This window comes from Ictalurus punctatus, chromosome 18, assembly GCF_001660625.3.
Source record: "Ictalurus punctatus breed USDA103 chromosome 18, Coco_2.0, whole genome shotgun sequence".
In the NCBI taxonomy this organism is placed as follows: Eukaryota; Metazoa; Chordata; class Actinopteri; order Siluriformes; family Ictaluridae; genus Ictalurus; species Ictalurus punctatus.
Genome location: NC_030433.2, coordinates 18,030,873 through 18,045,878, shown reverse-complemented (window position 1 = coordinate 18,045,878; position 15,006 = coordinate 18,030,873). Strand labels below are relative to the sequence as shown.

At 39.3% G+C, this 15,006-nt stretch overlaps 1 protein-coding gene across 2 annotated transcripts in view; it reads right to left on the bottom strand.

Moving 5' to 3' along the window:
- The window catches only part of myo5b (myosin VB), a 76,088-nt gene extending 61,560 nt beyond the window's left edge, over positions 1-14,528 (bottom strand). Inside the window, exon 1 of one of the 2 annotated variants that reach the window (XM_053687693.1) lies at positions 14,275-14,528. In XM_053687693.1, coding sequence (XP_053543668.1) covers positions 14,275-14,304 — 30 coding nt within the window. In that variant the 5' untranslated portion in view covers positions 14,305-14,528. Of the gene's footprint in view, positions 1-11,681; positions 12,155-14,274 lie in introns of those variants that run through there. The other variant, XM_053687694.1, reaches the window with a different exon arrangement.
- Between the last annotated feature and the right edge of the window lie 478 nt (positions 14,529-15,006).

Sequence of the window (15,006 nt, the reverse complement as noted above, 5' to 3'; positions counted from 1 at the left end):
GAGACTAATGCTTTGTAAAGCACTGTTTCACATCTTTCCCATAACCCCTAGAGTTCTGTCAATAACATATATCCAGTCATCCATCTGTTTTCTGTACCGCTTATCCTACACAGGGTCACGGAGAGCCAGGAGCCTAGCCCAGGGAACTCGGGGTACGAGGCGGGGACACCCTGGACGGGGTGCCAACCCATCACAGGACGCAATTGCACACACTTTCACACACTACGGACAATTTCGAAATGCGAATCAACCTATAACGCATGTCTTTGGACTGTGGAAGAAACCGGAGTTCCCGGAGGAAACCCCTGAAGCACAGGGAGAACGTGAAAACTCTGTCCACACAGGGTGGAGGCGGGATTCGAACCCCCAACCCCGGAGGTGCGAAGCAAACACGCTAACTACTAAGCTCAATAACATGTATACTAAAATAAATATTTTGTATTCGTTCATGTCTGGTTGAAGTGAATCATATGACCTGGCATGTACACTGTGTCCCTGATGATATACTTTTGACCTCATACTATTCGCACGGCTATCGAACACCACCGCTGAACTTTCTTTTACAGTCAGTAACTGTGTTGCAATGCATGCTTATCAGTAGAGTAACTCTCCAACAGATATTACACAAGGAGCCATATATCACTGCTTCAGCCCAGACTGACTATTCTATCAATTTATTCGACATTTCATTATTGCTTTTCATTTTTGAATGCTCTAATCATTTCCTCCAGGAATTAGAGATTTTGCGGTCGCAGAACTGAACGCAAACTCTGTAATATTCAGAGGAGCTTGCAATTTTTCTAAATTACCACAGATTTTCTGCAGATTTGGGCCGAGACGTCATCACAACACGCATTCAGTCAAAGCCCAAGCCAATGATGGAGTTGTACATCATTGATGATTTTCACATAAAAGCACATCCTGAAGTGGTTTATTCCTCTTATACTTCAGCAGTTTGACACCACGAACAATTTACTACAGAACAAAATGTTGTATTTTATCTGTTCTGGGGTTAGTTCCTGCTATCAGTTACACTATAGTCTCTTTGTCTGGCTGCGTTCCCCATGTCAGAAAACTGACACTGGAGACTCCTTCCACTCTCACTCACTAAATTTCACTACCTGCTTTAGCCAGATCACAGAAATGTGAGGCGGGAATATACGCTGGATGGGATGCCTGGTAGGGCTGTGCCATATCGTGTCATCCATGATATACCAGTACAATTGTCCATGATCGCATAAAAACATACTGAGAAAGAGCCAGCGTTTGATGTATTGTCATTTCAACCAACTACAGATAAAGGAGCTGGAGTTTTCACACAGCCCCATGTGTTTTACTACAAGACAAGTGAATGATCTAACAATTTCCACTAACTGTGTTTCCATCCACTTATTTTTTATGCAAAATTATAGTAAGGGGCAGAGGTGGCTTGACGGTTATGGCTCTGGTTGACTGATCGGAAGGTCGGGGGTTCAAGCCCCAGCACTGCCAAGCTGCCACTGTTGGGCCCTTGAGCAAGGCCCTTAACCCTTTCTGCTCCATATGCGCTGTATAATGGCTGACCCTGCACTCTGACACCAGCTTCCTAATATGCTGGGATATGAGTAGAAACAAGAATTTCACTGTGCTGTAATGTATATGTGACCAATAAACACTCATTATATATCGCATTAATTAAAAAATAATAATAATTACAAAAAAAAACAACTAAAAATACACTGGACGGATCTCCAAAATGCACTTAAAAACTTATGCGGTCAACTGAGGATAAATGGTATCCACTAGACATAACATGCCACCAGTAGAACGCAACAAATTAACAGTAGACACCCACATTGCAGTTCAAACCAATACAATTCTCATTATAACCATTAAAACCATTACAAATTCTATGAGGGTTTTTATTATCTTTTTTTCCAGCAGGGTTTATTTCAGCTTTACATGGTTTTACACCTTGGATTTTGAGTAATAGGCTATACAATTAATTCTGTAGCTTTACTCAAAAAACAAAAACATAGCCTGCTTCATAAGCTACAGCATGAACTGCGGTCTCGTCCTACATTCAGTTGATATTTCATACACGGAATAAATGGCTGTCTCACTACCAATTAACTGAACAATAGCATCAAAATATCTAACCATGCCGAATCCCACAGCTGAAGTCTTAAAAGGGCTTTAAACAAACTGGAAAAATAACGGTCTTATTACAGATCGCTGAAGGTCTCACGTCTTTCTGCTCCTATTCACAGCTGATATGCATGCAGCTAAGACACAGGATGCCCTTGGTCTGACTTTGGAAAAAGCTGACATAAGTAAAATCACTTTGTGGTGGGGTGGCACACACACAATTAGCATAAAAAAAGCAGCGGGGTGCATTAAGGGTCAAGCTTAATGAACGTCCCGAACAGCTTGTGTCATCAGACTATCTTCAACCAGAGCTGTTCAACCAGACCTAAATCTGCTGATGACATCACTAAATCAGCTCAACAAATAACTACCCATTTCTCAGCAAACATTTCCATCTAACACAAAATTATAATATTTTACTGATAGCTCCAACGCTCCACCTTCACACACTACCACGGAGCTGAATATTAATATTTAATCAATAGCTTTTATACAACAATGCAGATGATCAGAAATTCCTAGATCAAGTAACACTTCAGATACTATAATGGTGAAATGTGTGTTTATATTTGCTAGGTCAAGTAGCTCCCAAAGAAGCCACAGCTGGATAGAGTGTTGTGTGTTGCCATGCAAACGTACAGCCTGACTGACAGCTCGTAGTAAATTTCAGTGTAATTTTACATTCACATTTATGGTATTTGGCAGACGCCCTTATCCAGAGCGACTTACATATCTCATTTATACAACTGAGCAGTTGATGGTTAAGGGTCTTGTTCAAGGGCCCAACAGTGGCAGCTTGGTGGTGCTGGGATTTGAACTCATGACCTTCTGCTCATAACCACTAAACCACTGAGCTACCACTGCCAATTTAAGGGTTTCAAAGTAACAAACTATTGCTAGATTTGCATCAATGTTATGAGTGAACAAAGACAAGTAAAGTGATACAGACAGAGAAATGTCCCAATGCTGCTATATTAAATATCAGCACTCTTGGAACGTCGCGTGTCCAATCAAAATAGTGGACCGGAACTAACTGTTGTACAATATAACATATATTGATACAAGAACAATCTGGTTTTAAAGTCCCTATGAAATCAAAATCAAAGTTTTGTGGCTTACAATATGAACACGTTAGCCATAAAGTTATCTAGAAGCTAGTGTGCGCCAAAACAATTACAAAATGTGTGTTTAGACGCACATGCATTCAAAACTTACAGTCTCAACAATTTTGACATCATTCTGCACTTCAGCTTCTGATCAGATTTTCCGTCCAATCAAATTCTCTCTTGAATCTGAAGTGTTCCACCCGGAACATTATAAAAATAAATAAATAAATAAATAAATAAATAAATAAATAAATAAATCACCTTGCCTAAAAGCTTTTAAAGGAGGAGTCATTCGATATGCCACGTCCTGACTTCCTGTTTCAGTGGAAATGACGTCAACACGTCGGATAACGCTGTGCGTTTTGAGGCACTTCACGGGGACTTTAAAAGTGAGCTTGGCTGAACCGCGACAGCATGACTAATAAACACCGAATTGATTAAATGCCATCAGAGTCGGAATATGATAAAGAACCTCAAACTACATTTCAACAGACCTTTCTATACTTCCTATTTTACTGTGCAGCTATTGTATTAAAAGTTTCCTAATAAGAACAGACACTACTACTTAATTATGCTACTTAAGGCAAATCACAGCAGCTGTGTTTCTGAAGTGTACACACAAGTGAAGCGTAAACCCGAGACATGTGCTCCGATCCCACACGTCCCCTTGCTCTGTGTGTGGCAGCCTGGGAAAACCCTTCACATAGTGCTACTACTATAAGCGGTTCTAAAATCGACAGATTTTCCTGAACGGAAACATGTTTCTCTTTTACATGTATACGTTTACAGTGAAATTCATAAAAATATTTCTCGCAAACTGTCGCAAAAAGGAGCATCGATGACTTTTCGACAGCCAGTATCCGATGTTCATCTCGCTACGGCATGTGGCTCTCCGTTACCTTGATCAATGCATGACATTCATTGTAATGAGGAAACTCAAACTTACCTACATAGTAAGCTTTTGGATATTTTTAGACAGTTGTTAAACTGGCTCCTGACCCAGGATGAACTTTACAGGAAGATAGCCTAGGTAATATTAAACACTAAATCATCATACAGTTTCAGCTCAATTAATATCATCCCTAGATAGAACTAATATTAAAGCTGTAGGACACAAGATTTTGAAATTTCTACATTTCATGTGGACTTTGCTGCATCTTTCATCATGCGTATTCATCTGAGGACTTCCTCTAAATACAATGTCCCTAGCCCTAATTCGAGTACTGCTCATGCAGGTCTCTGGATCGAGATTATGAGGCCTTGTGTGTCTTTGAAGCTGATTATTGCAAGCAATCTTTCTCAAAGGTGGTTATTTCCCAGAACTCTAAAGGCGAATCTTTGGCTGTACTATTTTCAGGTGATGTATCCGAGCTCGATTTGAACCCGACGGCTCTGACTGTGAATGTCTACGAGTAGCTATTAAAGCTATTACTAGGGCTGGGCAAAAAAAAAAAAAAAAAAGATTCTCAGATTTTAATCGATCTTCAATTTAACGAAGCGATTCTTAATGCGCGTGCTTTACTCAAGAGGAAGTGAATATTATCTGTACTTCGCCTCTCGTCCTGAATATGTCGCCATCTTTCATGTTTTGAATTTTGAAAATGGATTTATTTCTTAACCACGTTTCAAGTTGCTGCTGAATTTCACTGTTGCACGTTTACAATGTTTTTATATATTTTTTAAACAGTGTGCAGTTTGTGCTTACCTTGTGTGCATTGTATGCACATATTTATGGTTTCTTGTTACAATGTTTGTTACTCAAAGTAAAAAGTAAAAAGTAGTTAAACATAATTGTGTGGGCCCCGTTGTTAATTTAAATCTGCATTTCAGTAATATAGCCAAGTAGGAGGGTTTCAGTTACCAGCATTTATATTGAAACATGGATTCTATGTCTGCAAAACTAACATTTTAAATGAAATCATGAGAAGTAATTGATATTGAATCGAAATCGATTCGAAGCCATATAAATAAAAATCGAATCAGCAAATTGGTCGCAATACCCAGCCCTAGCTATTACTACAACTGTTACTAACTATTACTTTTATCGGGGACATCATGTTTTAGAGGAGTTTCTCTTCCATGCCACAATCAAGCTTTAAATAACTCTTTCTTTGTACAACAAAAAAGCTGTTGGGAATTCTCAACAAAACATTGCGACATGTAGTATAAATAAAGGTCAGTGATAAAAGTTGCTGTGGTGGAAGAAAAGCAGCTGATTGCACGCAGAGGACAAACCTGCTCTACTGGTCTTTCCTGGGGTTTTACTGTCCATGTCACTGTGTTTAGATACCAGCTGAGAATATTACAATGAGAAAATAATAATGAAAATGCTCCTCATTAGGCGTACTTCCTGAACTTCAACATCACTAGCACACAAAAGCAGTTGACTTTGTAGCTTATTATGGTCATGTTGTCATTTCTAATAAAGCCTGGAATGACAGACAAGGAGAAGGAGAGTTCCGTGCTACTGGTTGGGAACGTGACAGACACTAAATGCTCGTCTAGCCACACCCAGCACTGTGTGAACCGCAATAACGTCATGTTCAAAGAGACAGGGTGTGTGTGCTAGGAGAAGAGCAGCTTCTCCCCATCTGCAATCGTCGCTGCCTCCGTTGTCCAGGAATAACTGGCTATTAAAACTCGTTATCGCGATAACGAACGACCTTACACAAAATTAGTGCGGCTGGTGCACTAATTCACACCTATACCACTCTATTGAATGTACTCTGACCTCACGTGACCTTTCATCCTTTCTAATGGATTCTATAACTTCTAGTCACTTGCTGCGTCCTAATTCGCCTACTTATACTATGCTCTAGAAGTATGTATTTTTTTTCTGTGAAGAGGAAAAGTACATACTTTTGAGTGTACAGCAAAAAGGGTGTGCAAGTACTGGGACATACAAACATGACATGTAATGAAAGAGAACGTTGTTGCTCGGTCTCATCATCCGACCCTATAAGATAAACGTGCGGTGGTGTTGGTAGCTCGGTGGTTAAGACATTGGACTTCTGATTGGAAGGTTGTGAGATCAAATGTAAATGCAATGTACATGGTACTCTTTTTTACACAACATCCAACCATTAATCTTACGTGACAATAAAAAAGTTTGGTCAGTGCTTAACATTTAAGTTCTTCCCTGAGGTCGACCGATAGTGGATTTCTCCGACACCGATAACTAAGTTGTGCTGGTGAGTAATGCCAGAGTAACGCCATCCCTCCCACCAAGACAGCATAGGCAATTTTGTTTCCTTGGCTCCCGACCACAGATGGCTGTGGCATTGTCGGGATGTTACCTCACAATCTCCAGACAATAAGGCAAACTGTTGAGCCACTTAGGAGCCCAAAAACCTAATGATTTTTTAAACACATTGGAATAATACTATAACATGGGTTGTCCTATGTGTTCCTAATTGTCTCACTCACAAATTCAGTTCCTAGCTAGGTTTAGTGTTTGGTGAGAGAGAGAGAGGAAAAAAAAAATCATTATTTTTATACATCAGCAAAACATCGCTCTCAGTGAAATCAATAGCAATGTCTTCGCTGCATACTTGAAAGAAAGTAAGAAAAACCCCATTTGTCACGTTATACATTGCAGTACACAGAAACAGTTCGACAGCTGCGGATACTTCTGGATGACACCCAAAACTGGACTGGATGATTTTGGTGCATTTACTTCCTCACATTTCTTCTTAAATATAAATAGCATGGATCTATACTTTTGCTGGCATTGTGTTTCTTGTAACTGCAAGAAAAACGTTCTCAATTATTGTGATGTAATATTTATGATTTATGCTGAAGTAGTATTGAATTCTCGAATCTGATTGGTCAGAGGGTGATTCATTTTCGAGAACAGCCGCTCGGTCAATATATCCGGCGTGTTTATATTAACGTGCCTTTAGATTTGCTGTGACGAGATAGTTTACAGGACAGATGACTTTGTGCTTTCGCGTCTGATTAATTTGATGAGAGACTGGTGAGGGGATGCAGTGTGTGTTCGGACACCTTTCAGTTATAGCCAGCATGAACTTTTCAGCAATTCGTACTACAGTAGCTCTTCTGCGGGATCGGACCAGACGGGCTAGCCTTCGCTCCACACGTGCATCAGCGAGCCATGACCCTAGCGCCGGTTTTGGTAGGTGCTAACCACTGCATACCGGGAAAACCCCAAAAGATCTCCTATTTTAGAGGTGCTCCGACCCAGTCGTCTAGCCATCACAACTGGGCCTTTGTCAGAGTTGCTCAGATCCTTACGCTTGCACATTTTTCCTGCTTCCAACACATCAACGTTGAGAACTGACTGTTCACTTGATGCCTAATATTTCCCACCCCTTGACCCCTTTGTAACGAGAGAATCAATGTTATTCACTTCACCTTTCAGTGATTTTAATGTTAAAGCTGATGAACAAGATCAAACATCTTTCAACATTAATTGGAACTATAAATGGATAAAAAAGTAGGACGTGTCAATCTTTAAAAAAAAAAAAGTTTTAAAATGTAATCAGTGCCAATCTGCTGTGGTACAAAAGGAGATAATCTCTGAGGTGGTAAGACTAAAACCACTACACGGCGATTTCCTTCAGTATACCAGCCTGGCCCAAAGTGTTTATTACTTACATATTGTGCACCCTGTAAACCATAACAAAGGCATTTAGCAGTTCTGACACAATCGCTCAGCTTCAAGCGCTTTAATCTTATTTCCCATGGTGCTCCACTGACATCTGTAAAGTACACTCATTCACACTTTCAATTATTTCCGCAAAAAAACTGATCACTGGAAATATTTCCATGTTTTTCTTTGTGTTTTTGTCTCGATTGTAGTTTCGTGTTGAAGAACCTCAGCACCGTAGTATATCAGAAGTCGCCCACTGTGTTTGCCTCTGGATTTTCCCGAAGAGCCAGGTCACTGCTGAAGCATTTTCTCCAGTGTGAGGACGGGTTTAACTCGGTGCTGATTGAAAGTGCAACATTAATCGAGTGCAGCATTCCTGGCTTAGTGACTGGTGGCCTGAATGGCGGGAACTGAGGTGAGCGTGGTACTGTAACTGCAGCCGCAGTGGGGGAGGGGGAAGCACACACACACACACACCCACACACACACACCCCTTGCTCTGCTCTTCACTCCCCTCGGACCTACATGACTTGTTTATCTGCCCCAGGTTGTGCATCGGGGTCTTTTTTAACTGCTCAAGTGGGAGTTTGCTTTTTTCCCCCCTCTCTCCCCAACAAAGCCAGATTTGATCTAAAGCCAATAAAAACCTGAAACAGGATGGGGTTTCAGGTTTTTCTTTCAGACTTGTCAGAAGGGTCTTTATAGAGATCCACTAATCAAAAACACTCATTTTACACTGTGTGGTAAAGACACAGACGTATAAATATAAATCACGATAAATAATATGTCCCGAACACACAATATGCTTCACAATACACTTTCAAAAATTAGATGTCAACATCCAATCAGCTGTATTAGAGTCGGTCAGCGTTACAAAAAAAGCTGCATGAAAGATACACACAAAATCTTATAAACGGTCCGTACAGGATCTCGAGGAATTTTTTGTGATCGCTCGGGCCAAAAAAAGCATTTTGCAGCGTCCCCCCCCCCCAGAATTTGCGATGCATTTCACAGACTTTATTTGTGCCTTTTCTAATGTAAAACTACTTGAATTGGTGAAATTGCAACTGCACAAAATTGTTTTGCACGCTCTTTCACAGTGATGTTTGTTGGTAAATGAGACCTTTTAGCTGTATTCATGTTCGAACGCGTGAACCGAAGAGGGCTTTGGCTGAATGCATGGTGTGATGGCGTCACATGATGCGTCTTGTCCTGAATCCGCTGAAAATCTGTGCTAATTTTTGAAAAATTACAATCGCCTCTGAATATTGCAGAGTTTGCTTGATTCTGCGTCCATTTCGAAATGATATCGTAATATCGCTAAACCCTGGTGTATAACAGGTGCAATCATGTAGAAAGGCAGTTCATTTCCACCCTTGTTTGTCACACTGTTAAACTGGTAGCTACAAGTTTCCGTTACTCATTAGCCACATCAGCATCGTAGCTGCAGTACGAATCTAAAGAAGCAAACCTCAGACACCAAACTGGGCTTATCGGATACGTTATTAAAGTAAGGTAGAAATTTTCAGATCAGATTTTTCTGTTCCTTTAATCTTCCATCATAGTGACCAGAAGGTGGGGAGCTTAAATCCCAGGACTGTCAGAGACAGGGCAATAGCTGGACTATTAATCATACAGGGCTGTGCTCAGACTCTTCTCCATCAAAAAAACGTTAAAAATGTACTTCTAAACAGACTCCATGCATTTTTTCCAGTTCAGATAGTACCCTAAGTTTTTTTTAAGGAAACTGCGGTAACTTAGCTGTCAACATATGACATGATCAGAAACAGTCGGATTTATCATGACACTTGCCTCGGGTGTTGTCACTGTTTGTAGGACTACCAGACCGATAAAATATGAAACTGTTCTAACTAAGCTAGTTTGGTGTCGCTAGCCAAGGGGAGGCACAGCTAAGCTATGGGTTTAGCTGCTACAGTGCCATGCAAAGTACGTTATCTTTCCTTCTGCTCTGCTCAGATCACTTTCACGTAAACTGGAAATCATATAGACATTTACACGCCTTGTTTCCTGCTCAGCATCAGACGATGTTACTGTTTCAGTTTCAACCCCTTTACTGATTTAAAATATATTTTAAAAAACAGTGTATATCAATTTTTCCTCACCCTGACTATGTGAGCTAGCGTGTGGCAGAATTGAGAAACTGGCAGCCAATAAGACACAAGAATTTCCACGTATTTTCCTGTAAACCCGGTCTGATTGATCTCGCCTCTGTTCACTGAAGATATAAAATTACTTCTTTTACTGACGTTCATTAATGTAGTGACAAACCGCTCCAAGTGGATAAATATTTGGGGCTAAAGAAAAAAATCTTTGGGGGTACAACGCCGAATGCCCAGACCGGGTTTCGGATTCGTCTCTTTACCTTCGGTGAGGATTAGCCTACAGCAGATTCATGTGGAAACTGATTAGTCAGCATTAAGCAGTGGATAAGCAGAAGAAGCAGCAGAAGAAGAGATTATTAACTTATCATGTGACTAGGAACGAGGTTTAATCATGTGTTTAATTGTGTGATAAAAGTCATTAGAAACGAATCCAAACTTATTGCTTTGAGTGCATATTTCATGCCACACCTTATAACCACATTCGAATACTGAAATGACTGTTCGTGTACTCTTTATGTCCTACGTCCGCATGAGAAAAAGAGGTGGAACACAATTTTACCTATGGACTAAATCAAATAAATACATGTTTAAAAAATAATTAATTAATTTTAAAAAGTCCCATGCAAGCTGGAGAGGACGACCAGATATGAAGCTTGCGGGACAAAAGAACAATAAAGAAATGCTTTAACATGAATAATAGGATTATGTTAATACAGCAAAACCTGTGATTCAACTGGAAGATACTTGTGACCATCAGGTTAGAACATATGTTTGTCCGTTCGCCTTTACTGCACCATGACTGTGTGTGTGTGAGTGAGAGAGAGAGAGCGAGAGGGAGAGGGAGAGAGAGAGAAAGAAAGAAAGAGTGTGTGTGTCTCTCTGTGTGAGTGAGTGAGAGACAGAAAGAGAGAGAGAGAGACAGAGAAAGAAAGAAAGGGGGAGAGACAGAAAGAAAGAGAGACTGTCTCTCTCTGTGTGTGAGTGAGTGAGGGACAGAAAGAAAGAAAGAAAGAAAGAAAGAAAGAAAGAAAGAAAGAAAGAAAGAAAGAAAGAAAGAAAGAAAAGAGACAGAAAGAGAAAGAAAGGAGAGAGGGGGAGACAGCAAGAAAAAGAGAGAGACTCTATGTCACCATCACCATCAGGGGTTGAAGCTGAAACAGTAACATCAGACTCTATGTCTCTCTGTGTGAGTGAGTGAGAGAAAGAAAGAAAGAAAGAGAGAGAGAGAGAGAGACTGTGTGTGTCTCTCTGAGAGTGAGTGAGTGAGTGAGAGAGAGAGAGAGTGTGTGTGTGTGTGTGTGTGTGTGTGTCACACCGAAACTGGGTAGAGAGCTACATCCTCCCCTACCTGTGCACCTGTCCATAGCGTCCCTGCTGGAAACGGAAGTTGAAGCTCATAAACACAAACGGGATTTTACGGAAGTGTTTGTGGAGAACCGGTTTTTTAAAATGATGGTGTAAATAAAAACATGTAAATAAATTACACTGCCCTTGCATAGCGCCCTAATAAATATAAAAAACCTACACTTTCTCTCTTTAAAAAAAAATAAATAAAATAAAACCAAAAACTGTATCACGGAAAGTGTCTTTGACTGCTAAAATCGCTAGCTCTAACAAATGTCGTCGGAATTTCTTTACGAGTGGGTCGAAAGTTCCCAAAAAACAGACATTTCTATAAAATAAACCGGGACCTGAACCGGACACAACACTCACCCTGGTGAAGAGCTCGTTCACGGACATGTTTCCGTTTCTGTTACAACATTAGCACAGTGCGGGGTCTTTATTTATCCTTCGCGTCGGAAATGGTAATGTTTCCATTAAGGTGTATAATCCATGTGAGACATGTCCCGTCACTATTCCCGGTCCCACACGTCCTGGCTCTCCTAAAACTCCCGAGTTGGTACTTTTGAACCCAGAGACAGAGACAGATAGAGAGACAGATAGAGAGATAGACAGAGATTCAGAACGGCGCTAATGTGAGAGTCTCTGGCTGACACTCCACTGTTCCCAGCAGGTGGCTCTTCCCATTTATTACACTTAGTCTGTGGTTTTTCTTTTCCTCCTGAACTTTTCTATCTACACTGCGAGGAACAAACTCAGCATTTTAGACAAGCATTACCAAGAGAAACCGGTTAATAAAATACAACAGAACTAATGTAGGTGTGTTCCTTTCATGTATCCATAGACTCCATAGGGCTGAGAGTCTACCTGGCCGATTCTCTTGCGCCTCCTGCTGACCAATCAACGCGCTGCAGTGCCCCATTTCCAACCAATCAGGATAACACGAACATCATGACATCAGCACAAGGTGCATAATATGAATTTATATTAAAACCATATGGAAACTTAACTTTCAATCGATGAAAACATAGACTATAATGAACAATGTACTGATTTCTGTAACAATGAACTGATTTCAAATTAAATAGTAATATAGTACCGTTAGTAATACATGGTCTGTTTTATTTTATCTAGTTGTAAATGATCAAACTGAGATGTTTTGCAATGACGACCATTATGTTCTAAGAAAAATATGTTACTAATAAAACGTGCACATAAACCTTTCTAGTGCCATATTAATTAAAACATGATCAGCTGCTTTTGTTTATTAATTAATTATTATCCATTGTTAAATGCAGTTAACTTATTAGAATGTGGCTGCATTTAATTATCTCATTCCCACGCCTCACCAAGTTGTGGCCAAGCATTAGGATAGTAAGTCATGGCCACAAATTATTTTCATTAGGATTTCACCAGTATGGCTCAGTATTTTAATATATTAGTAGTAAAGAATGTTTGCATTTGTTTTAAGTTGACATAAACAGAGCTTAGAATCCAGTCAGAATTGTTATCAGCAAAAAAAAAAAAAAAAAAAAAAACATGTAATATGTTGTGTCATATCAATGCTCAATTTATTCATATAGAATAACTGTTTTATAGATTTAAAAAAAAAAAAATTAAATCATTTTTATTTCACTTGCATTTTTTACCAAATCAGTTTACTAATCAAATTTTAACAAGTACAAAATTCATGAATATTTCTTTTGGTGCTCATACTCTGATACATAGTGTCATTATTAAGCTATTTCATTCATTTTGCAATATGTTCTTTCTCTGATAGAGATAACTGTTAATGCCAGCACCGTTGTCAGGTTCGCGTGACAAAACCAGCTGAATGACCAAGCAAATCCAGCCCAAAAAGTCAACCCAATACAACCAAAAAACGCATAAACATCCTTTCTCTAATTCTACACACTACTTACAGTTGCATGTTACATTACATTACAACTGCAGGATTACCATCATTCAGTTTCCCTAAATACTTATTTTACCAAAACGTCATAAAATGTTTTTTTTTATTATTATTATTTCTTACTTAATATCAGGATAGATATAAGAACAAGGAACACTGATGCACAAGATAATATTCATACATTCAAAGTAGATGTTACTACTTTATCTGTAATAACATTTTCCTCATAGGTTTACCTGTTAATTCATTACATACATACATACATACATGTGTATGCATTTACTCTTTGCATTTTTCATATCAGCAATTTTTAAACTTTGCAACAAATTAATTCAATTAATATATAGCCAATACATTGCCATTCATCTTCACTGGGAGAAGTTATAGTCATCAAATGTTTCAGTGAATGGTTTGGCCAAATACACCGTGCCTTGCACTAGTACTCATCCACTTTGAGTATTTCCACATTGTGTAGTGTCACAATCTGGATCTGAAAGGGAGTTTAGTCAGAGAAGCAACCAAGAGACCAAACATGGTGCTACCACCAACATGCTTCACTGCGGCTAGAGCTCAGCTTGTATGCAGCTTAGTGCCAAAGTTGGAAATTTTGGCCCTGTTTTGCAGTGTTTGGTTTTTACGGTTGTCCTGTGAACAGCTTCTCCTATGTGAGCTATGGATTTCTCTAACCTCTTGGTTCAACCTCTGTCTAATGCCATCCTTAGCCTGTCACTGTCTGCTGGATTGTTGCGCTACACTTAATATATACTTGTCATACTTGTACTTAAATTTCTAATAATTCATTTAATGCTGCTCCACAGAATATTCAAAGTTTGGATTTTTTTTTTTTTAAACAAGCAAACCAGAACTTTACTTTTCCAGAACTAAAATGTGTGTGTTTGAGATTCAAGAGTGCCAAAGAGAAACATAGTTCAGGAAAGCCTGTAATTTTCAGCACTATGTCAAAATGTGACCACGTGAATGCTTTTCCCAGGCCAGGCTGTCACATATTATAACACACTAATCAAATAGAACAAAGTCCACATGTAGATTTACCTTGACGTAGAGCTCCTGGTCAGTCGTCATCCTGTCTTCACCTTTTTAAAGATTGTAACAGTATCCACAAACGTTCTGAAAAGTATTTCTAACCGTTTCAGTCTTCACATATTTAAAAGCCTAATACAAATCACAGCCCGGAATGTTGTGAACTTTAAGCTGCGAGTGAACTAACTATCACACACAGGTACGAGTTAAAGCCTGCACATGCCCGAGTGGCGAAAAGACAGAAGACAGTAATGACAACAGACAAAACTGGTCCACTCCCAGACCACTCCTTCAACAGGTATGGGGTGTTGAGCTCTTTAGCATGCTTTGTCATGGAATAGTTTAACCTAACCCAAACATATAAAAAGGTGTTACGTGTACAGTAATTATTTGAGCAAGCATGTAATTGGATAAAATCTTACTGTCCAGTCATACTGCAATCCTGTGGTTTGTCTTTAAGGCTTAAATGATTTCCAGCATAAAAATAAGCTGAAGGATGAACTAGGGTTGTTTTTTTAAATTTAGGTATGAATGCATTAATGCAAATTCAAGCCTGGTGTTTGGCATGACATCATGAAAAGTGGCTCAATAATGCATAAGTGCTAAAAAAAAAAAATTTGCACTGAGAAATTATTCGAGATTATTTAACCCCTTAACTCGTCAGTCAAGTGAGACACGTTTTGACAATATAGTTGCAAAGACAAACTACAGTGCTATTCATAAGTAAACTTGGTTTAATCAGGA